Raw genomic sequence first — 25,395 nt, 5'->3', positions numbered from 1 at the left:
CAGATTCTTTACCACTGCAACACGTGGAATCCCTAAAACACATGAAAAACGTTTCAATCCATGCATTCGTTAAGATATTTTTTAAATGCTTATTAATTAACTTTGGAGGATGTTAAAGAACCAAGGCATTATTTTGAAAACTGATACAGAAATTCTATACCCTAATAATCACGTTTAGATATATACCCAAGAAAAATTCTGGATATATGTAACAGGAGACATTCACAGGAATGTTCTGAACAACATTGTTTATAATAGCAATAAACTGACAACCCAAATGGCCACCCTCAGGAGGAATAAATGAAAAACTGTGATATGTTTGCAGAATAGTACACAGTAGTAAAAAATTGAATGAACTATGAAACAGATGAATATTGGTAATGTGTTGAGTGAAAAATGTAAATAACAAAGGACAACAAATAATACCATACTCTCTTACAGTTCAAAACTAAGCAAAAACAAACATCATGTACATATAATTTTTTTTCTTAAAATTTTTTTTATTTAGAAAAATCAAAGGAACAACAAATACAGAATTGTGGATGATGGCACCCTAGACACTGGGATAAGGAGGAGATGAACAGGTGAGGAGCAGGTGGGTAGATGTAAGTTCTGATGCTTTTCCATCCAGCCTCTTGAGTTTTGCAGTGGGTGCACTGGAACTCCTATTAATCTGAAAGGTATACATATCTAAATTTTAAAAGGAGGACCATGCTAGCATCAATGATGATTGTGTCATTAATCAAAGATTATAATTAATCCACTCTTTCTTCCTGACGACTGCCTCCTCAGAAAAAGTAAGGTGCCTTTTCTAATCCGGGGCAGCCACATGAGAAACCGAAATGAGTGGGAGGGGTGGTAACTGTTTTCACTTTTCTCTTCCTGTTTTTTTTGAGCCTGGGAAAGCAAGTCAGAATTTCCAATCTTTTCCAATTCCCACACGATTCCCTAATTTAGAACGAACTTAGAGAAAATAAAAAGCCTTCCTGCATCTGGGGAAGACTGCCGCCAGCCGTGGAGCATCCTCACTGTGGGATGAAAAATCCTCCCGGGGGCGGTGTGTGCTCCAGCCCGACCCCCAACCCGCTCGTACTTGCTTGTACGGGGTTAAACCTTGGGGGACGATACCCTCGGCGAAGAGTCACAGGACGGTTAATCAGTGGAAATGCTTTGAGAAACTCTTGGACCCCAGCAGGAAGCCCTGGGAGGAGGGCCGGGTAAGGGAGTTCAAACGGAACAGAGGTATCAAGCTGCAGAGACAAGCTCCAGAGATTTACCCCTGGGTGACTACCCCTGTCCACCCACTGCCCCCGAGGGTCGGCAGTGTGGATGATCTTAAACCGACGAGCCTGCGGGTACTGCGCGAGCGGACGCGGCGCGGAGCCTCTGATCACGCTAACGTGCAGCAGGCTCCGCGAAGGCCACGATCCGAGTACTGCCAGGTGGGGAGGTCCAGGCCACTTCTCTTTTTCCTCGTTGCATCCAGACTGGGGTGGACGGGAAATTAAAAAGTGCTTATGCGGCAATAACCATCAAGAAGCACTTTTATTGACTAGGAAACCTTGAAGAGTTGAGCCACCTGGCCTTTGCGGGCGAAGCAGGCCGGAGCCTTTCCCTACGCGGGGCGGGCGGTCGAAGCCCGGCAGCCCTGGCTTGGCTCCAGACCGGCTCGGGGTGACATCACCAAACTCCTCCGATCGGCGGGAGGTGGCCCCCGAAATCCCCTAAAAACATAGTGAGTAATCGCAGGCCCCGCCCTCCAGGCGGGGCCCAGACTCGGGAGCGAGCCGAGCTGCCCCGCCAGCCCCCGGAGCGGCCTCCAGGCGAGCTGCCTGTCGGTGCCCCGCGTGGCGCGCACTAGCTCCGGGTCGCCGGCAGCGGCGGCGCAAGCAGGCTGTCCACCCTGCACGCGGCCTGTCTATCCTCCGCGCGGCGCGCGTTCGCCCCTGAATCTCTCCCGGTGGCGGCGGCACCCGCGGCGCAGACGAGGGCGACGGAGTCGCATCGCGCAGGCGCGGTCGGATTCCCGGCAGTGACGCGGCGGCGGGCGCGCGCGGCGCATTTCCGCCTCTGGCGAATGGCTCGACAGTAGCGCGCGCCGCGGGCCCAGCTGCGACCCCGGCCCCGCCCCCGGGACCCCGGCCATGGACGGTGAGGGCGCCCCCTGACCCCGCGGGGTGGCGGCGCTGGGGCCGCGGGGACCGCGGCGGGAGGCCCCTCGCCGCCTTCCGACCCTTCGTACGCAGATGGGCGCTGCGCAGGGAGCGGCCGGCCGGATGGTGGCGCGGGGCGGGGCGGGCATCGGGGGGTCTGACTCAGTTTCCCCCTGGGTGTGGGGTGTTGGGGGGAGCGTTGACTCAGTTTCCCCCCGGGACCCGGGGTGGGGGGGCTTGGGCAGTTCCAACTTAGTTTCCTTGTTAGAGGAGAACGTATCTGACTCAGTTTCCTCTAGGGATGGAGGGGGTGCCCTCCCTTAGTGTAACTTAAAACAGAAAAGGCCGTGACTCAGTTTCCCCTGGTGGAGGGAGGCGGCCATCCCTGGTTTCCCTCAGGAAAAGGGTGCTTCTGGCTCCATTACCCACGCCCCTAGTTTCCCTGAAGGTTCCAGGTAGCAGGCCCTGACTGAGTGTCCTGGAGAAGGAGCCTGGCTCCCTCTCACCTCCGGGAAGCAGGCCTTCCCTGATGAGGACAGGATGTGGGCTCCTGCTGACCCTTGTCTCCCTCTCCTTTCAGACCTCTTCCCCCTCATCTTCCCCGCAGGTAAGTGGACCATCCTTTCTCAGTGGGTCGGGAGGAGCTCCCCAGGGTCAGGGGCGATGGGGTCAGCTGGCTGATGGGCCTGGCCCGCATGTCCCCTGCAGAGCCGGCGCAGGCCTCTGGCCCCTATGTGGAGATCATCGAGCAGCCCAAGCAGCGGGGCATGCGCTTCCGCTACAAGTGCGAGGGCCGCTCAGCTGGCAGCATCCCTGGAGAGAGGAGCACGGACACCACCAAGACCCACCCCACTATCAAGGTCAGCAGAGCCCCAGGGCGGGGGACCCAGAGTCAATAAGGCTGGGACTTGCTTTCAGCCCCCACCCCCCACCCCCCATCCCGAAATCTGTGTCTGGGAGTTGGGTCTGGAATTCCAGCCCTCTAGGGTGCTCTCTGTACTTTGGACAGATCAATGGCTACACAGGGCCAGGGACAGTCCGCATCTCCCTGGTCACCAAGGACCCCCCTCACCGGCCTCACCCCCACGAGCTAGTGGGGAAAGACTGCCGGGATGGCTTCTATGAGGCTGAGCTCTGCCCGGACCGCTGCATCCACAGGTGAGCTTCTTAGGGGTGGCAGGGGGTGGTAGAAGGTGGTGATGAGATGGGAATCAGAAAAGCAGGCAGTTATATTGCTGTTACAATGTTAATCGTTTCTGGACAGAGGGCAGAATTCCTCACTGCTTGCTCCCTCCCCAGCTTTGAAAGCTGATTCTTTTGTTTTGAAATTGCCTGTGTGTCTCCTCTCTCTAGTGGATAGGAGGAGCTCCATGTGAGCTCTGTGGCAAAGGTGTGGGTCCCTAATCACCTCTGAACCCCTAACTCCTGTGGCTGGAGTGTCACATCTCTTCTAGTCAGAATGAAAGCCATTGAACCAACGGTCTTCCCTGAAGGTTATGTACTGGTTGACAGAGGCAGACCATAAATAAATGTACAAATAACTGAACAAGATACTGTTAGAAAGTCATCATTTCAGTGATGAAAATGAAGCAGTAATAGGTTGGAAGAATAGCCTGAGGTGGGAGAGGCGAAGGAGCTGGTCCCATTCCTTTGCACTGGGAGGTCAGAAAGGCTTCTCCAAAGTAAGACCTAAATGTGAGAAAGTAGAGAAGCACGGAAGGGACATGCCCAGCAGAATGAACAGGTGCAAAAGGCTTTGAAATACGAATGAGTGTCATGTCTTTAGAGAGGGTAAAAGAAAGCCCTGGGGCAGAGGGTAGGGAGCTGGCAGGGACTGTGGCTGGGGCCAGGTGGCAGGGCGCAGGGCCTTGTCAGCCAAAGTAAGGAGTGGCTTTCACCATGGCACAGTTGGGTGGGGTGGCATTCAAGGGGGTTAAGAACGGTATGATCACCTGGTGAGTGGGTGGGGGATAAGGGGCAGAATGGGCAAGGCAGGAGGGCCCAGACTCTGCTGGAGACAGTGGAGCTTATGCCTGGGGGGACCTCAGCTTTCAGAACCTGGGGATCCAGTGTGTAAAGAAGCGGGACCTGGAGCAGGCCATCAGCCAGCGCATCCAGACCAACAACAACCCCTTCCAAGGTGAGGGCAGCGACGGCGGAGGCCTGGGCCTGCCTGGAGCACCTCCAGCTGCTGTACGCTTCTGAGGCCACCTTCCCCTCACGTGTCCCTCACCGGCCAAGACGCAGTGCCCGTTCAGTACATACGCCTGTTCAGTACATTTTACCATTGGAGAAACAGACGAGAGCGGGGACATAGGGGACAGGACATCCAGGGTCACAGGTGGAGTCAGTGATGGGTCTAGAACCTTCCCACCGCCCTCCTCTAGGACTCCTGCTTTTCACACACCTTCCAACAGCCCTCCCAGCCCAGAGCTACCCGCACACCCTGCTCCGCCCCAGCTCCATCCCTGGCCCTGGCCCTGGCTCTCCTGACCATCGGTTTTTCTGACAGTTCCCATAGAAGAGCAGCGCGGGGACTACGACCTGAATGCTGTCCGGCTCTGCTTCCAGGTGACAGTGCGGGACCCAGCAGGCAGGCCCCTCCGCCTGGCGCCTGTCCTCTCTCACCCCATCTTTGACAACCGTGAGTGGTCAGGGAGCCGCAGGAAGGGGAGAGGGGTGGGCCTGTGAGGAGGAAGGGAGAGGTGGGGAAGCGTGACCTGCAAGAGTCGCTCTGACTTCGTCCAGTCATCCAGCGTATCAGTCATCCCCTCTGTGCCCAGCGCTGTGCTGCCCAAAGAGACGAGGCAGAGGAGACGCAGAGCTGCCCTTGAGGTGCAGCGTCCAGGCTGGCAGGGAGTCAGATGGCAGACAGGCATTTCCAGCCCATGATGAGAGGTTGCTGCGCCCAGAACTGTACTGATGACTCCAGGAAATGAACTTCCAGGAACGAGATAATGTCAGAAACTAAGAATTCAATGAGGAAAGCTCACAGGAAGCTTACAGATGGATTGGGCTGACGTTGGTCAACTGCAGTTGTAAAGTAGCCAGTAGGATACGTGAAAATAAAAAGGCTTTGGGGCCCCAAGGCCGGAAAACCAGGATGAACCAGTGTGTGGGGGGTTGGGGGGCTCAGGAGGGAAGGATTCATTGCCAAGGCGGGTATGAATGGGTCTTGGATACTGCCTGGGTCAGGTGGAGAAACAGCAGTTGTGATTGCTTTGGTTCTCACAGGACTGTATGCTTCGTGAGGGCAGAGACGTTTACCTTTTGTGTGTGGTTATGTTCTTCAGGCCTAGAGCAGAGCTGGGCACGGAGTAGGTGCTGGTAGATAGAGAGTTGCTGAATTGGTTGGTGTGAGGAGCCAATGGGAATGGTTGAACCTTGGCTGCAGAGGTGTAGTCAGCAAACTCTGGACAACCTTGACCCTAGGCTGGGCAGGAGCCTTCTTTTCCTGCAGGTCAGCCCAGGAGACCGCCGGTGGTTTAGAGATTCCTTCCTTATTCCCACACCCTCAGGCGCCCCCAACACCGCCGAGCTCAAGATCTGCCGGGTGAATCGGAACTCTGGGAGCTGCCTCGGCGGGGATGAGATCTTCCTGCTGTGTGACAAGGTGCAGAAAGGTACACAGCCAGAACGAGGGCTGGACCTAGGAGCAGGAGGCGAGGGGCAAGGCTAAGCAGACACACTAAGTATTAGGGAGCTGGTTTAAGCACTGCCCCCAACTCCTTGGGGACAGCAGGGCCGTGCGTCTCTAGAGGCAAGTATCGGCAGTTGCAGGGGGTGGTGGGCTGGGGGAGCTGAGCACCCATGCGGCCGCCCTGTCTCCTGCAGAGGACATCGAGGTGTATTTCACGGGGCCAGGCTGGGAGGCCCGAGGCTCGTTTTCACAAGCTGACGTGCACCGGCAAGTGGCCATCGTGTTCCGGACGCCGCCCTACGCGGACCCCGGCCTGCAGGCCCCTGTGCGCGTCTCCATGCAGCTGCGGCGGCCTTCCGATCGCGAGCTCAGCGAGCCCATGGAATTCCAGTACTTGCCAGACACAGGTACCCAGCTGGGCAGGGCAGCAGTAGGGCTGTGGGCTCCAGCCAGTGGGAGTGAGGCCGGGCTGGATGACACAGCTGTAGGTGAAGGTCAGAAGCTGGGGTTGGGCAGAGATTTCCATAATAATCAGAGTCTTCTCACCTCATTTAATAGTGATGCCCAAGACTTACTGAGCTCTTGTGACGTGTGGCCCTATTCCAGGCATATCAGTGAATTACCTGATTTTATTCTCTTATGAACCTTTTGAGGTGGGAGATAGCATCTAACTTGCCTGAGGTCACATAGCTAGTGAGTTATAGACCCAGACCTCATTTGAACCCAGGCCGTCTGGCCCAGGGACCTGTTGCCGCACTGTATCTGTACTTATCACCACCACACAGCCATGGTGTGGTCAGGGCTTTCGGGCATCTGCTCAAATAGGAGCAGCCAAAGTGATCCTTTATCTGAAGCCTGTCATCCAGCCTGAAAGTGTGTCCTGCCCTGGGACCTGTCTTAACAGTCTGGAAAACAAGGCCTGAAACGGCCATCAGTTCATTCCACCAGATGAGGACTGAGTGTCCACTTGGCACCAGGCTCTGCGCCAGGTATTCTCAATCCAAAGATGGATAAGACATGTTCCCTGCCCTTTGGGAGCTCGGTCACATGAGGAAGAGACACATGCAAAGCAGAGCCTGCGTTACAGAATGACACGCGAAGCAGCGAGGTGTGTGCAGAATACTGTGGGAACTGGAACCGGCTGCGTGGAGGAGGTAGCATTTAGGTTGGAGAAAGACCCAGAAGCATTCTCTAGGCGGGTGGAGCGGAAGGGCAGGGAGCGGGCACAGCACATTTGGGGACAGCTTTGTGGCAGGAGTTCACATCGTCGGGCAGTGAGCGGCCCTGGCAGAAGGACCTTGAAGGCTGGACTCGCGTTCATCTGGGGTCATATCCTAAGGCCTCGGGAGCCACCAAAGGTTTCTGAACAGAGAAGTGATGTGAGCAGGTCTGGAAGCAGCCAGCAGAGGATCTGAGGGGGGGACACAAGGTGGGGAGGTTTTGGAAGATGTTCCAGTCGTTCCAGGAGAGAGGGTGCTGTGTGAACCTCACAGACGGAACGCACGAGACCGTCTCACCCACCGCCGGCCTCCGAGACCCTGAGCCCCACGGGCCCTTTGTGTCCTCCTGGGGACCTGTGCTCTAGCTGCTGCCTCTGCTCGGAACGCTTGGCCCCCAGATCTTCACGTGGTGGGCTCACACCAGTGCTTCCCTGGACCCCTAAACTAGATTCCTTGACCTTACTTGGGTGCTGTTGCGTCACCCTGGGCCGCCTCCTCAGAGCTCCTGTCGCTTGTGTCAGTGCCCCTCTGTCACTTGGATGTCACAGCTTTGGGGAAAATGAACCTTGTCTGCTTACTCAGGGCCATACCTCCCGTGGCTCGAATGGAGCCTGGCATGCAAGTGCTTGGTGAATGTGTGTCTACAGGGTGAATGGTGGGGAGTGAGAAAGAGGAAGCTGCTGAGGACGTGTCCAAGGTTTGGGAACAGGGCAAAAGAGGTAGGGCGGGAACACCGAAGGGGAGAGAACCAGGGTCAGGTGTTTGAGGTGAGACGGTGAGGTTCGCTTTGGGCTCTTGACGTCGAGTGCTTTGGGCTTATCCAAGTGCTACAGTAGTTAGAGAGTTCGGAAAGCTCCAGACTAAACTTGGAAACCATCAGACAGAAGGTTAAGAGTCTGTTGAAGTCTTAAGCCAGCCTGTCGTGCCCGGGCTGCCCCAGAGAGCAGAGCGCACAGCACCAGGCCTGGTCAGGGCTGGACGGGAGCAGGGACATCAGCGGTGCAGGTGAGAGAAGCCTGAGGTGGGACCCTGCGACAGCTCCTGGCCCCTGACTTGGGGTCACCTGTTTGGCCTTTGGAGGGCAGATTCAGCTAATGGAGGTCTTCTCAAAAAAGTCATGGTGTTCTTATAATTGTGGAGTGTCACAGAGTTGTGCAGCTCTTCTCATTGGCTGAGGTTTAGAGAAAGGGTCTTGGAAAAGTTTGTCCTCTCGCCTACCTCCCGAGGGTCCTTTGGGAGCTTTGGGGGTCCACTGGTACAAGCAGGACCCACTTCCCTCCGTTACTTTCCCAGACGATCGTCACCGGATTGAGGAGAAGCGCAAAAGGACATACGAGACCTTCAAGAGCATCATGAAAAAGAGCCCTTTCAATGGTAAGAGGGGGTGGCGGGAGAATCAGAGAGCAGTGGGCAGGGAGGGGACCCTAGACACCAAGAACTGACCCAGCCTTCACCCCACAGGACCCACCGACCCCCGGCCTCCGACCCGGCGCATCGCTGTGCCTAACCGTGGCTCAGCCTCCATCCCCAAGCCAGGTGAGGATTTCCTTAAGGTCATCACACTGGAACTGTAGGCTCAAATCTGTTCCACCCATGGCTTCGACACCTCTTGGAGGGAGTCGAGCAGTCTCACCAGCAGGTGTCTGAAACCTGCGCTGTTGGGCTCCTGTTTCCCAGGGCCTGAGCCTTGGTGGCCTAAGATCAGAGCCAGCTGGGAAGCGGTGAAGATGCCGATTCCCGGGCCCCTCACAGACCTGGGGAATCAGAGGCTTGGGAGGTGTGCCCCAAGAACCAGCACCCTCCTGGGGATGAGAACCCCTGTGGTGTTGGTTAAACCCACATTGAATGCCTTGAGATGCAGAAGTTTCAAAAATTCAGTCTCTGCTCTCAGTTCTCCATTGAAGTGGGGCAACCAAACAGTCCCCTCTGAAGTAGCAAACAGCAACCTGTAATGCATGTGCTGCTACGTCTCAGAGGAAGAGGAAGAGGCACTGCTCCCTGCCAGCTGCTCGGGCACAAGGTTGTGCCCACTCTGAAAGCATCCTTTTCTCTGAAGGCTGTGAGAGCTTTGTGGGCCAGGGTAGACAGGCAGGGCTCCATGGAGGTGAGCCTGGAACTGGGCCCTACAGGGGAGGCCAGATTGGCTAAGAAGAGGGAGTAGGTTGCCGGCGGTGACACCACAGGGAAGGGCTGAGCCTCAGCACTTGAGGCAGCGGCTGGGGCACAGAGGATGGGGGGGCGAGGCTTTCTCTGACCCCTGCCTCTCTGTTTCTCTTCTCCAGCTCCCCAGCCCTATTCCTTTACGCCATCTCTCAGCACCATCAACTTTGAGGAGTTTTCCCCCATGGTCTTTTCTTCTGGGCAGATCCCAAGCCAGACCTCGGCCTTGGCACCAGCCCCCACCCCGGTCCTGACCCAGACCCAAGTCCTGGCCCCAGCCCCGGCCCCAGCCCCAGGCATGTCATCAACCCTGGCCCAGGCCCTAGCCCCAGGCCTGGCTCAGGCTGTGACCCCGCCTGCCCCCAAGACCAACCAGACCGGGGAAGGGACACTGACAGAGGCCCTGCTGCAGCTGCAGTTTGATACCGATGAAGACCTGGGGGCTCTGCTTGGCAACAACACTGACCCTGCCGTGTTCACAGACCTGGCATCTGTCGACAACTCTGAGTTTCAGCAGTTGCTGAACCAGGGTGTACCCATGGGCCCCCACACAGCTGAGCCCATGCTGATGGAGTACCCTGAGGCTATAACTCGCCTGGTGACAGGGTCCCAAAGGCCCCCTGACCCAGCTCCCACTCCCCTGGGGCCCCCTGGGCTCACCAATGGCCTCCTCTCGGGGGATGAAGACTTCTCCTCCATCGCAGACGTGGACTTCTCAGCCCTTCTGAGTCAGATCAGCTCCTAAAGGGGTGACACCTGCCTTGCCCAGAACAGTGGGTTAGCAAGGGATTGAAGCCCTCCCAAAGCACACAATGACGGATTCTGGGAGGGTGTGCTCCAGTTGCCCCCAGCTGCTTTGGGTGATGTCTTCCTGGGGTGGGGGGGAGGGTGCATTTTATTCTTTTATTGGCAGTATGTATCTCTCTCTCTTTTTGGAGGTGCTTAAGCAGAAGCATTAACTTCTCTGGAAAGGGGAGAGCTGGGAAGAGCTCTTCCATCCCTTATCCTGATGTTCGGCTCCAGGCTCTACAGAAAAATTCTGGGGTCCCCCAACCTCACCCTCCAGCATCTAGTACTCTCCTAGAGAGATGGGCAGGCTGGAGCTATGGCCTTGGAGGCCACAAAGCCTTATTACAAGTGTCTTCCTCAAATCATAGATTCATTTATACCTTGAGGCAAAATAATCCCCGTTATGTGCCCGTCTCTGGTGCGGCATTCTTTGTGCCTAACTACCAGCCTTTGAGGGCCTGGCCTTCCCCGCCCGCGGAGGTCTCTGCCAGCTCTTCCCTTGCTGGGCTGTGGTTGGAGGGGACTGGTGGGGCAGTATTGGCCTTCTCCAGGTTCCAGGGAGGTTCTCTGAGACTGCTCTGTTCCTCCTTTTCTCAAGTGCCTTAATGATAGGGCAAGCTGTTCAGAGTCGGGGAGAGCAGGCTGGCTGCTCTCCAGTCAAGAGGCTCAGTTTTTACTGAAGAATCAAAGCATTTATAGACTATTGCTTTTTCTACTCTGAACTAATAAATTTGTTGCCATGCTGGCTAGAGATTTGTCTTCTTTGAGCACACTCTTTCCTGGTCATTTCAGGCTGGATGTTGGTGATACAGAGTTGGAGGGACACATTTGCTGGAGGAATACATTGCCACTGGGGAGCTTGCAGTCCGCGGACATCCGTGGACACTCCTAGCTACCAGCCAGTGAATGACAGCAGGCGGCTGTGTGGGGGCGAGGGGAGGTCCTAGCCTAGCGAGAGCCCGGTTGGACCCAGGAGTTGTGGGGATGGAGTATTTTCAGGAAGGGCTTCACAAAGGCCATGCTAGCTTCAGGTCTATACAGAGGGGCTAGCCAGCATTTATAGGTAAGCGGGATAAGAGACGATGTTGGAAAGATTAGATGGGTCAGTCTGTAAAAGATGAAGAGGCTCCGCTAAGAGGTTTGGATTTCATCTCTTAAGTGGTTGGGGAGGGAGGTGCCAGGTGAAGGTCTGTCCTTTCATACCCTGCCCTGGGAGGACCAAGGAAATCTTAAATCCTAAGCCGCCTCCTCTCCACCACCGCGCACGGCCCAGGAGTCCTGAACAAAAATCAAGCCATGGCCCAAGGGCTAGAGCCGGACATCCTTCCGTTTTGTCCCGACGCACGCGCAGTAAAGCAGTCAGCCACCGGCCCTAGATAAGCGAGGGCCTGCCTTCCCGAGTGCGCAAGCGCACAGATAGCTTTCTACAACGGGGCGGCCAGGCAGTGCGCTTCGGAAAAAGCCCATCCTGAGGCCGATGGCGTCGCAGGGTTGCGGGAGGGTGAAGGCAGGAGCACTCAGGTATCAGTGAGACGTTGCTGCAAATCTAGCGAGTCCCCTGGGAACACAGGAGGCCCAGGGTGCAGGTTCCTATGGCGTCTACGAGAAAAGATGCCAGCTGGCGGCGGAATGTTGGGGAACCGGAAAGCATCTAGCGACTCGTGCTGCTCTGCGGCGTTTCTGTCGGGGGGCGGGGTCTGAAGCAGGTGTGCCACCCTGGGGCCTGGCCCAGCGGTACTTACGCCCGAGGGGCGGTGCGTGCGGAGGTGAGGTTTGCAGCTGCTGCGCTGCGGGCGGGGCCAGGGCGAGCGCCGGGAAGGACCTGGCGGGGTGGGAAGACTCCTCGCCGGAGGAAACTGATGGCCGAAACTGCCCGCAGTGTCGCCAATTAGTGAGTTCGGGTCCTCCACCTCAGGCTGTGCCTCGCTCTTCTCGGCTTCCCCAGTGTCCTGAAGTGACCTCCCGCGCTCCCCCGAAAACCCTCTCCTGGCCCTTCCCACACTCCCTGAGTGACCTCATCATGACCATGGCTCACCAGTCCCAAATCCTTGTCTCCAGCTCAGACTTCTCTCTCCTATGCGCCCGCACTCTGGACATCTCACCCTGACATCCCTCAGGTCTTTCAAAATCTCGGTGCTCCAAGGGACCCGGCCTGCCCTTTCCCCGCAGTCATGGCCTTACCAGCCTCCAGGGCTCCAGTTGGAAACCTGGCCACCACCGTGGATTCTGCACCTTCTCCCCTAGCAACTCGAGTTCACTTCCTCACTTGGTCCTGGCAGATGTGCCCGGTTATCCCCACCCCCACGGCCATTCCTTAGTTTAAGCAGCCACCTTGCCCACTGGGGCTGCAACTACAGCCACTTCCCTGGCCATATCTTCCCTGTAGGGCTCTGACACCCAAATCTCATCACCCTCCCTTTGAACATCTACCCACCACATCACCAGACCCCCGTTTTCTGCAGACTCACAGCCAGAGAGTAACCAGAGCCCTCCACCCTGCCTGTGAGGGATCCTCACTACAGTCCACCAGGTGAGAGCTGGGACCCAGTGCTGGGAACCCCAGTGCCCCCATTCACAGCCCTTTCTGATTCAGCTCCATCCTCCTCGACCCTGGGTCCCTGCAAAAGCCAGTTCCAGTACAGTAGGCCCCCAACTGGTCCTACCCAGGATACCCTTGACTTCTCTATCTTGTGAACAGGACAGTGAACCTCTGCAACTCACATTACCTCCTCCTGATCCCCTGACCCTGTTTCTCATAGCCTGGCTCATCCTGCCAAAGCCTAAGTCGGTGGCTTGGGTCTCAGCAGGGCTGGACAAGGCATGTGATGCTAGGCAAGTCAGTGCCCTGTCTGGGCCTCAGGTCCTGAAAACAAAGTTTAGACACAATCCAAGTTTGGACCCGCTGATGGACCTGCCACTCATGGGAAAGAGCCCAGCCTGGTGAGGAACAAGGTGTCAGAGGCTGGTGAGGAGGAAAGTGAGTTGGAGACATGGAAACATCTCCCAGGCAGCTAAGGCAGAGAAGCTCCTACCTCTGGAACTGGGCCCTGCAAGATCTGGCCAGGTGACAGGAGTGCCAGGCTTGGGGGCTCAGTGTCTGCAGAGGAGAGGACTTCCTGTACTGGGGTCAGGGCCTTTAAAGGGGGGCATGGCCAGCAGCTTCCTTCCCCTGCCCAGCAGGTCCACGCTCTGCCTCTGATCTCAGCCCCTCGGGTTTGGTTGCAGGGAAAGGGTCTGGCTCCTACAGTTAAGCAGAATCGGTACAGAGTGTGGCGACTTGCTTCCCAACAGACCAAGTAAATGTTTGTGGGACAGAAAACAAGGAATGGCCTAGTCTCAGAGAACCCCCCAGTTTGTGGCAGCCCAACTCTGAACCAATGTCCCCAGGGCTTCCCTAACCAGTCCCGGGAGCTTGGCCGGAGCCTATGGGAGCAAAACCCCTTCCCCCATCACGTCGTGAACACCTGTGTAGACACAAAGAGCAGTGGCTTCTTTATTCCCTGAAGTCCCCTTTTCTCCACAGAATATTTACAAATGGGTGGGGTGAGGGCAACTGTGTCACCGAATAACGGGCCGGGGAGTGGGGCAGTGCTAAGACGCGCCTCGCGCAGGGAGAGTTCCTGAGGAGGGCCCAGTTTGTGCGGCCCAGGGGCCCTGAGCAGCCGGGCAGTTCCAGCAAATGGGCAGCCAGGCTGAGGCCTGCCTGACGGCTCAGGCCAGGTCGGTGGCCAGGGAGCCCAGCTGCTTGGAGGCCAAGAGCAGGCGGGTGGCCGCACTCTCCGACTCGGCCTGCAGCCGCCGGTTGTTGTGCCGCAGGCTCCGCACCTCCTCCTCCAGGGCCGCCCTGTCTGCCTTCTCCTGAGGGGGCGAGAGTTGGGGGAGGCAGGAGTCAGGGTGGCTGGGCCCCCAGCCCCGCTCCCAGGGCACCCCTGTGAGTCCCCGCGACCCGCGGCCGCCATGTCACCTTCTGCAGGTCATCCTGCAGCTTCCTGAGCATGGACTCCAGGTGAGAGACCTTCTCAGACAGGCTCCTGGGTTCTGGCCTGGGAACATGGAAGTCAGGATTCAGGGGGACCGGGGCTGGGGGTGGCACCACGGGCTGGTACCCAGACCCACCCGTGTGAGAGGGGCCCAACCCCCATCTTCTGACTCAGGTGTAGAGCTTCCCTCTAATGCGTGGGCATGAACACTGGGCATAGGGTGAGGGGTAGGTCGGTGGGAGGCTTACTCAGCATCAGACTTCGGAGTTCCCTTGGCATCTCCGCGCTCGGGGATGGGCTGTCCTGTGGGGACCGAGGGACCGTCCGGGCACGTAAAGCGAGAGCGCCCCACTCTGGCTCCCGCGCCCCTGATTCCCACCCCCTACCCCCGGAGCACCCTGGTGGCCTCACCCTCCCGGGAGAGCGACTCCAGGATGGTGTTGCAAGTGGAGGCGATCTCCGAGATGGACTGCCACTCGTCTTCCAGGGTCTCGCTGCCCGCCTCAGACATGACTGTGGGCAGCGGGGCTGGGCTCAGCCAGGGAAGCGCAGGCCAGGCCCCCTCCCACTCTGCTCCTAGACCCCCACACCACCCTTGCTCCAGACTCACTTTTGCTGATAGAGTTCCTCAGAGACAAGGTTCGTGGCAAAAAGGAGGCCCTCAGCTCTGGGGCCGGTTCGTCCTTGTCCTCAAAGCCACCGGGGCTGCCTGGCCCGTCCTGGGGGGCGGAAGTGGGTATAGATGGGGGATGCCCATCATGACCACTGTGCCCACCCCTGCTTGTGGGGCTCCAGAGCCTTGCTTCTGCTCACCTGAGTGGGGGGTGTCTCCCTACCCTCACTGGGTGCTGCCGGCTTGGCTGTGGTGGCGAGGAGGAGGTCTGGGGTGGTGTTGGGCAGGACCGGGGCCTCATCGGACAGGGAGCTGCGAGGGCAGGGACGGCTCAGCACTGGGAGCTGTGCCCGCCTGTGGCCCCTGCTTGCAGAGGCCTCCTGGGGTGCAGGAGAGGGGAGGCTGAGGGGGTACCTGCTGGGTGACGGCGGGTTCTGGCTGTGCAGGAACTCGGTCCTCTCCTCCGCCAGGTCCCCAGGCCCTGGAGGACTACCGCTGTCATTCAGGCACACTTGCAGCAGCTGCTTCGTGTCGGGCAGTAGGGCCTCGGCGGGGGCCTCATCCTGCACCGGCTCTGCAGCCCCCCGCCGGCTAGGCTCCTGCAGAGACAGTGTGTACAGCTCCGAGAAGCTCCTGCGGGGGGAAGAGGGGGTCAGGCGGAGTGTCCAGCACCACCAGCCCCACTCCCAGCTGTGCCGGAGGCTCGCTTCCAGGAGGAAAGCACTCCCAGCTGTCTAACAACAGTGAAAGAAGTCTGCCTGGCTGCTGGCCATTGTTCCCGCGGGCATGTGTGTCCGTGTGTGACACCGCTTCAGTCATGTCTGCCTCTTTGAAACCCCATGGGCTGTAGCCCACCAGGCTCCTCTGTCCATGGGACCTCAGTTCAAATCACAGGGTTGCCCGCGTGTATCCTGAGTACATCACTCTGTATGTCAACTTCTCCAACTGTGAAATGGAGATGATACTGCTGATCTCCTGGCTTGCTGTGAGGGTTTAAATAACATGGGAAAACCACTCAGCGTAGAGATCCACAAAGTACTGCCTGGGCACAAATCCAGCCTCTTGGCTTTTTTTCTGTTTTAGCAGATGTGCCTGTTTCTGGAGTACTGAATACTAAGGATAGGTTTTTACGATCTTAAATGGTTGGGGGAAAAAACACAGAATGTATCAATGGCATGTGAAAGTCATATCAAATTCAAACGTCCGAGTCCACACTCATCATTTATGTGACATCTGTGGATGCTTTTGAGCACCTGTGAGAGAGTTGAGCACCTGCAGCAGGGACCAGATAGCCCAGAAAACCTGAAATATTTTCTGTCTTTCTCTTTACAGGAGAAGCCAGCATGTCCGTACTTTAAAGTAACAGGTAGTCAGTCAATAGTGTGTGTGAGGATGTCTTTGAGAAAGCTAGGGGGGCGCTGCACTACGATCTTTCCCGCAGTGAAGACAGTGCTTAGTTGGCTTCCTTCTACCCATAAGGAACGTGCCGTTCAGAGAAATTAAATAAGGGACGTGGGGTTCTCTAAGGGAAAAGCCTCCACACAAGGTTCCTGTTGCCAGTGGGACACAGTAAGCATAAGCTAAGCGACGCGGTGGCCAAGCTGCCCGGTCCTCCCACCGCCCTGCGTCCCGGCGCCCTGACCTGCGGGGCCGGCCGCTGTCGTCGGGGGGCAGGACGGTGACGCAGACCTTGGGCGCCGAGCGCAGCAGCTGGGCAGCGGCCTCGGGGCAGAGGCTGGGCAGAGTCTGGCCGCACACGCGCAGCAGGCGCGCCCCAGGCCGCAGCCCCGTCGTCTCGGCGAACGTGAAGCGCTCCACGTGCGTGATGAAGCCGGCGGCGTCCACCTCGAAGCCCAGGCGGCCTTGGCCGTCGCGAGGCAGTGCCAGCTCGCGGGTCTCGCAGCCCCGACTCACCAGCTGGGGCGGGGCGGGGCAGGGCGTGAGCGGCGCTGCGCGCGGCCCCAGCGCCAGCCCCGGGACGTCCCAGGTCACACGGACCCTTTCCCACTCCCAGCCCATCCCCCGGGGAGGGCATTAGCAACCACTCCGCGGAAGAGGGCCTGGGGACCCCCAGTTCCAGCTCTACCAGACTCCCGGACTGGGTGTGCCCCCGCCACTCCGACTCTCCCTTTCGCAGGAGAGGCGGCGGAAACGAGGGGTCCCAAAGCAGGCTCCTCCCTGCCGCGCCCCGAACTTAATCCCGCGCCTCACCTGCAGGCGCGCCACGACCTCGCCAACGGCTTGGCCAGGGGGCCCGTCGAACCGCAGCGTGATCGCCTCCCCGCGGCCGTAGTACAGGTCGAGCCGCTGCTCGGAGAAGGTCCAGGCCAGCACGTCGCGACAGGAGCAGTTGAAGACTACCCGGCCATCGCGCGGCGCCACCAATACCAGCGCCTCGGCCGAGATGCCCAGCAGGCAGGGCACCTCGGCGCCGTCGGAACTGCCTGCCTCGGCTCCGGCCGCGCCCCGCGCCCCAGGCGCCGCGCGCACGCCCCACACCAGCGCGCCTGCCGCCTGCAGCTCAGCGCCTGAGCCCCGGGGGGCTGCCCGCCGTCTCCCGCCCAGGGAAGGCAGGCCGAAGCGCGACGCCGAGTCCAGCGACGTGGTGGTCACCTCGTTGGTGGCCAGGTCCTGCAGGTACTGCTGCCGTGTGCGCGTGGCCATGGCGTGGAACTGGCGTGCGTGGCCCGCCGCCTGTTCGCCATTGAGCGCCTTGGCCAGCAGGAGGGCCCGGAAGTCGGCGTTGGCCGCGAAGGGACCTCCGCCAGGCGGCAGAGCTGGCCCGAAGGCCGGCGTGTCCTGGGTGCGGCTCACGGCCACCCTATGGGGAGGGAGGCCATAGTCAGGGGCAAAAGGAAGGTCCAAGAAGAGGCACCGTTGGCAGAACTGGAACCCTGGGGTGCCCACCTGTAGGAGGTGTGCGGAGTGCAGGGCGCCTCCGCCCGTACCACTAGGAATATGTGCTGGAAGTGTGAGCGGATGGTGGTGGGGCAGAAGGGCTTGCTGCCTGGTTCCTGGAACACGATGGTCACAATGTCGTTGCCGATGTGGCGCTTCCGCAGGAGCTGGGGGTTAGGAGGAGGGGCATGTGAGCAGGGCTTCCCCATGTCCCTGCTCATTCAAGCCAGGCAGCGCCTGGGCACCCGTGGCCCCCACCGGCCCCCCCAGTGCAGGCCTGAGATGTCTGTCTTTGGGGAGTCACACTAGCTTGGAGGGAGAAGCTGGGGGTCAGCAGAGCTCAGGCCAAGGTCCCCGCAGCACCCCTCCCTGGTTCCCCAGAGCCCCCGTCACACCTGCTGCTGGTTATTGGGGGTGTACGGCAGCATCGTGGATACGTGGAACATGATCTCATGGTCCTGGTACGTGGTGTAGAGGGAGTGCGTGCCTGTGGAATCCGCTGTGGCCGGGGAGTTGGGGACACCGCGGGAAAGCAAGGGGAATCTGGGTGGCTTGGACCTGTCGTCCCTGCCCACAGGCTGGAGCCTCTGTCCTCCCCAGCCAGCAGGTGGACAACTCCTTCCCACCACCAGCCAAGGTCTAGGCCACGGGCTCCAAGGGCCTCAGCCTTGACTACTCCCCTTTCCCCTCCCCCCCACCACTCCCTCCCACCACAGGATCCAGCCTGGGGTTGGGATGCTGAGACAGAATGAAGACAGAAATGAGAAACCATCTGCTAAGAGAGGCAGGGGCGGATGTCCCAGGAGAGGAGAGATGTTGGCCTAGGCACCAGCATGTGCGGAGCAGCTGAGAGAGGAAGGCAGGAGGTCACCTCCCAGGAACCCCGGGACCTTTCCAACACAACAGGCTGGGGCTGGGCTGGGGCTGTGTTTGGTGGGAGGAAGTGGTGCCCACAAACCCCCATGGCCCAGCTCCGGCAGTAGGGCACCAGGGCTTTGGGGGACAGTCCCAGCCCCTCCTCCCAGCCTTCGCAACCCCTGATGCACATCCTCAGCCTACCCGGAAAACTCTCCACCCCCGGCCCCAGCCCTAGGACAAGATGGGACAGAAAAGTGAGCCGGCAGCTAGTTCTTGGCAAGGCAGCCTGCCCTTCAGCATGGGTCTCCGCCCACCCCACCCCACCCCACCCTGACCCCCTGGGCCTCACTTTTGGTGTCCAGCTGGGCCCGGTAGCTCTCAAAGCCTTTGAGCCGCACCACGTCGCCCAGCAGGGTGAGAAACTGCATGAAGGCGGGTCCTGCCTCCTGGTTGTTGTACATCTCCTCCTCTGAGCCCTGGCCCGCCCGGCAGTACAGGATGCCCACCTTGCGCTGGAAGCTCAGCTGCGGGGGGAGGGCACAGGCGGAAGGCTCAGGCCTCCATCTCCCAGCAACACCCCGGGGGGCCTGGGGCATGGACGGGACACTGGCCTGGGGGTGGGACTGCCTCTGCCCTCTCTAAGCCATGACCCTATCAAGTGGGTTCGGTCTCTCCTGCTCTGGGCGCTCAGGAGGGCAGAGGAGGGCAAGGTGGGAAGGAACCGAGAGGTGGCATGAGACCACAGAGGACGTGGTTCACGGAAAGGACCCTGCACAGAAGGTGCTCGATCCCAATCAGCGTCCACACAGTCATCCTCCTTAGCCCAAGGCCAGCCTGTCTTCCCCTCCCTGGAGTCCCAGGCACCTCGACCGCAGCCTCTGGAGCCCCGCACCACCTCTCACCCTCTGCTCCCAGCTCCTCTGGCTCCTTTGCATCTGGGCTTAACTGTGCACAGCTCAGGGCGCCCTGCCACCGTGCCAACGAGCCCAGGGCCCTCCAGCTCCTGCCTCCCTTCTTCACAGTAAGCCTGTCTACACCCACAGTCCCCACTTTCATCCCTCCTAACCCCTAGAGCCCCACACTTCCACCCCAACTTTTAAACCCTGAGCCCCTCTTAACAACCACAGGCATGGCCTCACCCTGGCATGCTCTCACCCTAGTTGGCACTTGGGACAACAGGAACTTCACTTGGCCTGTGACCCCAGGGACCACCCACTTCGTGTCCGGGCCTCTTCTCCACTCCTGCTCTTTGCCCTCGGTGGCCAAAGCAGCCGTCTCCACGGACGACACTCCCATCTTGGCCTCCAGCACAGCCCCTTTCCCGGCTGCAGCTGCATGGATGTCCTTCTAGCACCTGGCACCTCACCTCCTCCCTGTGACTCTTCCCTCCCAACCATCCTCCAGGGTCCCTGGCTCCACAAAAATACCACTCTCAGGGGCCAAGAAGGAGGGGAATCTCACAACACCCCCACCAGCCACTCTGTCCCTGGACTACCGCCTCTTCACCTCTGCCATCGTCACCACCAGGCCTGGCTTGGACAACTGCAACCACCTTCAGCCTGGCCTCCAGTCCAGCCACCACACTGCAGCCAGAGGGCTGCTTGACCTCTCAGATCTTCCACGGCTTCACAGTGCCCTCGGGACCAAAGGCCAGCCTTTGCCACCCTGTCCCCACTAGCTCCACTCCAGCCACACTGAATGCCCACAGGGTCCTGATGCAACAGTTCTTAGTCTCTAAGCTTCACCCACGTTGTTCCTTCTGCCCAGAACATGCCTGCCCTTCCTGGTTTGAGCTCTTGCATTTCCTCCATGATGCTAACCTCCTGGCCAAGGAAGGCAATCAGCCCCACCCTGGTGTCCCACAGAGCCCTCAGCATCCCCCTTTCACTATTATCCTGCTCATCATTATCCATGATTCTCTGTGGGTCTCTCCCCTACCTGGCTGTGAGCTACTTGAGGACAGAACCTGGTCTAGACAAGTCTCCAGCATCCAGTCTGGAGCCTGGTACCAAGGGATGAGGAAATGTTTGTTCAGTGACTGACATTGAATGACCAAGGAGGAAAGTCAGGGCCAGTGGGTAGTAACTTTCGGCACAGGGGAGGGAAGGACTTCCAGCTGGCTTGGGTGGGCCCACAGTGGAAGGAGCAAGCACCCCAAACTAGCAGGAGACCCAGCAGGGCCTTGCAGGGCAAACTGACAAAGAATGAGAGGGACTTGCAAGAAGAGGGAGTGGCGATCAGACAGTGCTCCTCAGCTGACAGGCACATGGGAATTATCTCGGGATCTCTTCACGTGCAGGGCCTGAGTCAGTAGGTCTGGGTTAGGACCCAGAACCTGCCTTTCTAACAAGCCCCCAGGTGATGTGGATGCTGCTGTTCCTGAGAGGCAAGGTTCCAGATGATCTCTCATGCCCTCCTTTTGAAAAGCTAGCTCTTCTGGGGTCCCCGTCCAGCTCAAGATCAGGGTCAAGGCTGGGTGGCTGGGAGCTGGGCAGACTTGATTCAGACTAGGTTGAGCTCTAGGACAAGGGTATGCCCTGCCCACTCACCACTTGCTCGTCCAGCGTGAGGTCAAGGCTGGGTGGCTGGGAGCTGGGCAGACTGGGTTCAGACCAGGTCTAGCTCTAGGACAGGGGTGCCCTGCCCACTCACCACTTGCTCGTCCAGCGTGAGCAGCGTGCGAGGCACCTTGGGTGAAGCTGAGCCCAGGCGCAGGCAGGTGGGGCTCAGCCGCGGGGCCACATGCTCTAGAAGCTTCCTCGGGGACAGGCCTCGGGGGGGCCCTGGCGGCAGCGCGTCCTCTGAGATGGTGCCTCGGAGGGTCCGGAGCTAAGGATGGGATGTAGGGGCGCTCAGGATACATGCAGGCAGCTCCAGAGGCAGTCCGCGGCCTGGCTCCCATGACCCCGGCCCACCTGCGTGGTCCGCACGATGATGCGGTAGCTGTGCAGAGTGCCCCCTCCGCTGCTGTCCTTCTCCTCCCGCCGCAGGCTCACTGCCACCGGGCCCAGCGCCTCGTCCAGGCCAAAGAAGTTCTGGTGTTCTGCCGGGAGCAGGAGGCAGATGATCAGCCTCGCCCCTCAGCAGTCCCACACTCGCTCAACCACACCCATCACCAAGTCCCCCTCCCAGGTCCCATCACACTAGCTCAGATCATCCCCTCCTCAGCCCCGCCCACCTTTTACCAAGCCAAATCCTGACTTCTGTCCCACCTATTATATGCTTGGGCCCTAAGCCTTGCCCGTATATCTCGCCCCAGATCCAGAGGGCCATGCCTCCCTGCTCCAAAGCCTAGATAGATCCTGCATGGCCTTGCCCAGCATGCCCATATTCTTCCCCAGAATATCCGGGGCTCTCCCGTGTGAACACTGATGATGACAAGGTGCCCAGGTGCAGGGGTTCAGGTTTCAGCTCCCAGCAATAGCCCTAGGAAATCTCTCCCCAGCCCAGAGGAGTACGAACCCGACAGAGGCAGAGGAACATGTCTGGGTGTGAGGGGAGGCCTGGCTTGGCTGCAAGGAGGTGGTTACAGCTGGGCAGCCTTGACCCAGAGACAAAGCCTGACGTTTAACACAGCCAGGGACTCGACAGAGAGGAGAGCGCGCTGCAGGTGACCCTTACCTTTGCCATAGAAGTACTTGCGGTAGTAGCCGGCGCCCAGGTCTGCGTGCTCCAAGCTGTAGGCGGAGGTCCGGTTCTGCGGCTCCTCCAAGACGGACACGGCCGCGTTGGGCAGTGACGGGGGCACAGGTGGAGACACTGGCCCCCCCAGGCCCAGCTCGCCTTCGCCCCCGAGCTCGCTCACAAAGCCAGGCGCCTCGAGCAGCAAGTCCGAGCTAGCAGTCTGGTCCTGAGCCGCGGCGGGGGTCCCAGAGCTGGCCTCCGCCTGCGCCCCTGGTCCCCGGGGCCTTGGAGACCAGTCAAAGAGCAGGCTCTGCACGTCATAGTGGGCGAAGCAGCGCGGCTCAGGCACCGGCGGGAACTCAGGCTCCGGCTCCTCCGCCGGCAGCCCCAACAGTGCCAGCGGGTCGGAGAAGAATCGGGCCGGGGGCGCGGCGGGGCGGCTGGCCTCCTCGTGGCTGTGGGCGCGGGCACGAGGGCTGGCCGGCGTCGGGGGCCTAGCCTCGCCTGCATCGCTGCCGCTGCGCACGAGCGGGCCCCGGGTCGGCCTGGGCTCGAAGGTGTGCGGCGTCAGCGGGGGCCGGGCCGGCTGGCGCAGCTTGCGGGCGAAGAGGTCATCAGTGGGCGCAGGGGCCGGGCCCCGCCGAGGGCTCCCCACGCCGCCGCCGGCCCACATGGGCGCGCCTCGGACCTGGGGACCTGGCTCTCCGGGTGCCGGGCCGCATTGGCGGGCGCGGGTGGTTGGTGCCCAGCCGGCAGGCCGGTTCCTGCCCTGAGGGAAGAGTGGGCTGCTGAGAGGGGCCTGGGGAGAAAACAGGAACCCAGCCCCCAGCCTGGTCCTCCCCACGCGGGTTGGCTTCCGGCCCCCTCCGCGACCATCAAAGCCGCTTCCGCTTTCCTGGCCACTTCCTCGTCTGCCTGGGGCTGAGGTTTCAGCCCCCTCCTCCAGCTCAGCACAGGGCAGGGCCAGGGGCTGGGCTGTGGCTACCTTGGCCCTGAGGGTCTGGGAGCCCCGGGCCGCCCTGGGGCCACCAGGGGTCCCCAGCTCCCACTCACACACCTTGGCTGTGGTCTGGGCCCAGGGTGAGGGTCCCCACCAAGACCTGGCCCAACCAGACAGATGATTTGTCTCCGCTGGGACGGGAAACCCATGGGGCCACTGGTGTCTGGGTCCTGCCCACTTGACAAAGGGAGGACGTCCTGTCCCCAGAGACCTTCCTCCCTGCTCCTCCCACTTCCTCCAGGATCCCAGAGGAACTAAGCACCCAGCGGCTGGGTCTCAATGCCCTGGCCCTCAATGCCTCGATACCTGAAGGACGAAGGGGTTCCCAGGGGGCAGTGGCAGGTCAGCAGGGACAGCAGGAGGACTTCCTTCAGTGCAGGAAGTGGCCCCAGCTCTGGGCCCAGCCCCCTGCCCGGCCCCACATCCTGAGGAAGGTGCTGGGGTCACACCAGCTCAGTCATGGGACCTCGGTCACCCCAACCTGATGGACGGGTCTGGGCTCACCCTCCTGCAGGCTTCTGTGGCCCTGCCTGGGGGGAAGGGAGGGAGTCTTGGTGACCAGGCCCCTCTGCTGGAACTGGGACCTATGGGGACTTCGGCCTACCTGGCCACATTGAGGCTGACAGGGCATTCTGAACCCCACATGACAATCAAACCGAGGTCCCCATAAGGGACTGCTCTTGCCCAGGGCAACTCTGTATCAGCTAGGATCTGAACCTGGGCCTGTCAGTCTGCAGGGCCTAAGCAATGCTGTACTTCCCCACTCCGAGCTCTGTGTGAGTAGGTGTGGGGCAGGTGGGGGGCTGGGCTAAGGCTTGAGTTCTCACAGGATGTACGAGTGAGACACCGAAGGCCCCAGGGACCTGCTAAGTGCGGAAACGTGTCGAGACCAGGGGCAGGTGTAAAAGAAGGGTGGTGTGAGAACGTGAGGCGGCCACCCTCAGATGAACCCAGGATGGAGTGGGTGGCTGGGGCAGGGCTGTGGGTGACCCACTCGGGGTGCAGGCACCTGCTGGCGGGTTTTCATGCGTCAGCTAGGGCTGCCTGGGGCTGGGCTGGGAGGGGGTGGGGGCACACGCTCTGCACCCCTCAGCTAGAGCTCTAGAACCAAGCAAGGGCAGGCCTCCAAGAGCTCAGAGTACCTCCTCCCTTAGCTTCTTCTAGGACAAAGTTCTTGACACTGACCCTGAACCTCTGTTCTCTCATCTCCAAAATGGGGTTAATTAACCCTTCCTGTCCCTTCCCAACCCTGCCAGGAGATTGCAAGCAAAGGGAAGTGAGCGAAGCTGGCCATGTGTTAAGCGTATGGTGGCAGATGCAGGCCCTGGCTCCATGGGCCAAGCTCTGGGGCCTGGGCTGTGGGGTGTGTGTGTGTGTGTGTGTGTGTGTGTGTGAAGTGTGTGTGATGAGGTGGGAGGGGACACGAGGCAGGGGTCTGTGCAGGCCCCCGCTCCGTGCAGGTCGAGCTCTGTGTATGTGTGTGTGAACAGCTGGGGGCTGCTTCTTGCTCTGGCTCAGCAATGGCTGGGCTCTGGCCCTGCCTTGAGGGGTGTTCTTGGGCTCTGCCCCCCACCCAGCAGCTTCACACAGGGTCCATTGAGGCCAGGACATTCCTTGCGGCCTGTGTCACTGGCGAGGAGGGGGCCGGCCCGCTCCCACAGATCCGGAAGGCCTGGCTGCCCCAGGAGGAGGCTCTGGACGCTTCCCAGCACATCTGGAGGTCATGACCCCATTTCTACTGCCAGGGGGCGCAACAGATGTTTCCTCCCAGGCCAGGCGCGGGACTGGGGGGCGGTGTGCAAAAGCTGGGTCGGAGGCCGCCCCGAGAGAAGGGGAGCCCCAGAACAGGGGGTGCCCGGCACACAGCCAGCACACAGCCAGCAGGCAGTCGGACAGTCGCCAGCTCCTCTGAGAGGAGCCGGTAACCGCCGCATCCACTCACTCACCCGCCACAGGCCAGGCCGGGCTGTCCACGCAAAGGAGGTGGGGGCGGCACCAGTCAGAGGCAGGGGACTGGACGTGCTGATGTGGGACTAGAGCCCAGTGGGAGGTTGGGAGGGTGCAGGCGGCGAACTCGGCGAGGACCCCCTACCACCCACACACCACCCTGGCTGACCGGCAGGCCACCTCCTCCCCTGTCCCGCCCGACTCAGTGCCGCCGCTCCCCCGCTCCCGCCAGTACCTCTGGGGCTCCCGCCCGGCCGCCTCCTCCGGCGCTGGGGTCCCGCTGCCTGCTCTCCAGCGGCGGCTCCCGGCGCCGGCTCCGCCTGGGGGCGGGGCCACGCCGGGGGCGGGGCCGGGGAGGAGGGGCGGGGCCGGCCCGGGAGTCCTCCGCGGCGGGAAGCGCTGCGGGAGGGGGACTCGAGGCCTGGCCGCCGTCAGCGCGGAGCGCAGGCGGAGCGCCTGCCCTGAGCCATGCCCGGCCCGGCAAGCTGTTTAACTGTGGGGCTTCCAGCCCTT

General features: G+C 60.2%; 2 protein-coding genes across 4 annotated transcripts; one reads left to right on the top strand and one right to left on the bottom strand.

Annotated features, from left to right (window-relative positions):
• The first annotated feature begins 1,548 nt into the window (after window positions 1-1,548).
• RELA (RELA proto-oncogene, NF-kB subunit) lies at window positions 1,549-10,713 on the top strand. Its single transcript, XM_006056460.4, has 11 exons — window positions 1,549-2,151; window positions 2,734-2,760; window positions 2,862-3,013; window positions 3,163-3,311; window positions 4,202-4,293; window positions 4,666-4,797; window positions 5,672-5,776; window positions 5,988-6,200; window positions 8,307-8,387; window positions 8,475-8,549; window positions 9,296-10,713. The coding sequence occupies exons 1-11, from the start codon at window positions 2,145-2,147 to the stop codon at window positions 9,916-9,918; spliced, it is 1,656 nt and encodes a 551-aa protein (XP_006056522.1). The 5' UTR covers window positions 1,549-2,144; the 3' UTR covers window positions 9,919-10,713.
• A 2,718-nt stretch (window positions 10,714-13,431) lies between these two features.
• SIPA1 (signal-induced proliferation-associated 1) lies at window positions 13,432-25,236 on the bottom strand. Of its 3 annotated transcripts, XM_006056461.4 has the most exons (17): window positions 25,118-25,212; window positions 23,242-23,465; window positions 21,933-22,704; window positions 21,227-21,354; window positions 20,964-21,140; window positions 18,661-18,835; window positions 17,849-17,952; window positions 17,463-17,620; window positions 16,767-17,376; window positions 16,198-16,472; window positions 14,970-15,188; window positions 14,756-14,867; window positions 14,553-14,661; window positions 14,354-14,455; window positions 14,191-14,245; window positions 13,927-14,005; window positions 13,432-13,820 (listed from the first exon to the last, which is right to left on the bottom strand). In XM_006056461.4, the coding sequence occupies exons 3-17, from the start codon at window positions 22,606-22,608 to the stop codon at window positions 13,674-13,676; spliced, it is 3,126 nt and encodes a 1,041-aa protein (XP_006056523.1). In that variant the 5' UTR covers window positions 22,609-22,704; window positions 23,242-23,465; window positions 25,118-25,212; the 3' UTR covers window positions 13,432-13,673. The 3 variants fall into 3 exon arrangements, with proteins under 3 accessions (XP_006056523.1, XP_006056524.1, XP_025142460.1); XM_006056462.4 differs by lacking the exon at window positions 23,242-23,465 and having other exon boundaries at window positions 25,118-25,236; XM_025286675.3 differs by lacking the exons at window positions 23,242-23,465; window positions 25,118-25,212 and adding an exon at window positions 22,993-23,123.
• Between the last annotated feature and the right edge of the window lie 159 nt (window positions 25,237-25,395).

The sequence above is a fragment of the Bubalus bubalis genome, chromosome 5 (assembly GCF_019923935.1).
Source record: "Bubalus bubalis isolate 160015118507 breed Murrah chromosome 5, NDDB_SH_1, whole genome shotgun sequence".
Classification (NCBI taxonomy): domain Eukaryota; kingdom Metazoa; phylum Chordata; class Mammalia; order Artiodactyla; family Bovidae; genus Bubalus; species Bubalus bubalis.
This window is presented reverse-complemented; position numbering and strand designations above follow the sequence as displayed.

Excerpts from the sequence above, each read along its gene's own strand:
- RELA (XM_006056460.4), top strand. Across the intron at positions 5,777-5,987 it reads GTGTGACAAGGTGCAGAAAG|AGGACATCGAGGTGTATTTC; the intron begins GTACACAGCCAG and ends TGTCTCCTGCAG. Across the intron at positions 6,201-8,306 it reads CCAGTACTTGCCAGACACAG|ACGATCGTCACCGGATTGAG; the intron begins GTACCCAGCTGG and ends TTACTTTCCCAG.
- SIPA1 (XM_006056462.4), bottom strand. The coding sequence starts at position 22,608 with ATGTGGGCCGGCGGCGGCGTGGGGAGCCCTCGGCGGGGCCCGGCCCCT. Across the intron at positions 17,621-17,848 it reads CCCCCAATAACCAGCAGCAG|CTCCTGCGGAAGCGCCACAT; the intron begins GTGTGACGGGGG and ends CCTAACCCCCAG. Across the intron at positions 14,456-14,552 it reads GAGGAACTCTATCAGCAAAA|TCATGTCTGAGGCGGGCAGC; the intron begins GTGAGTCTGGAG and ends CGCTGCCCACAG.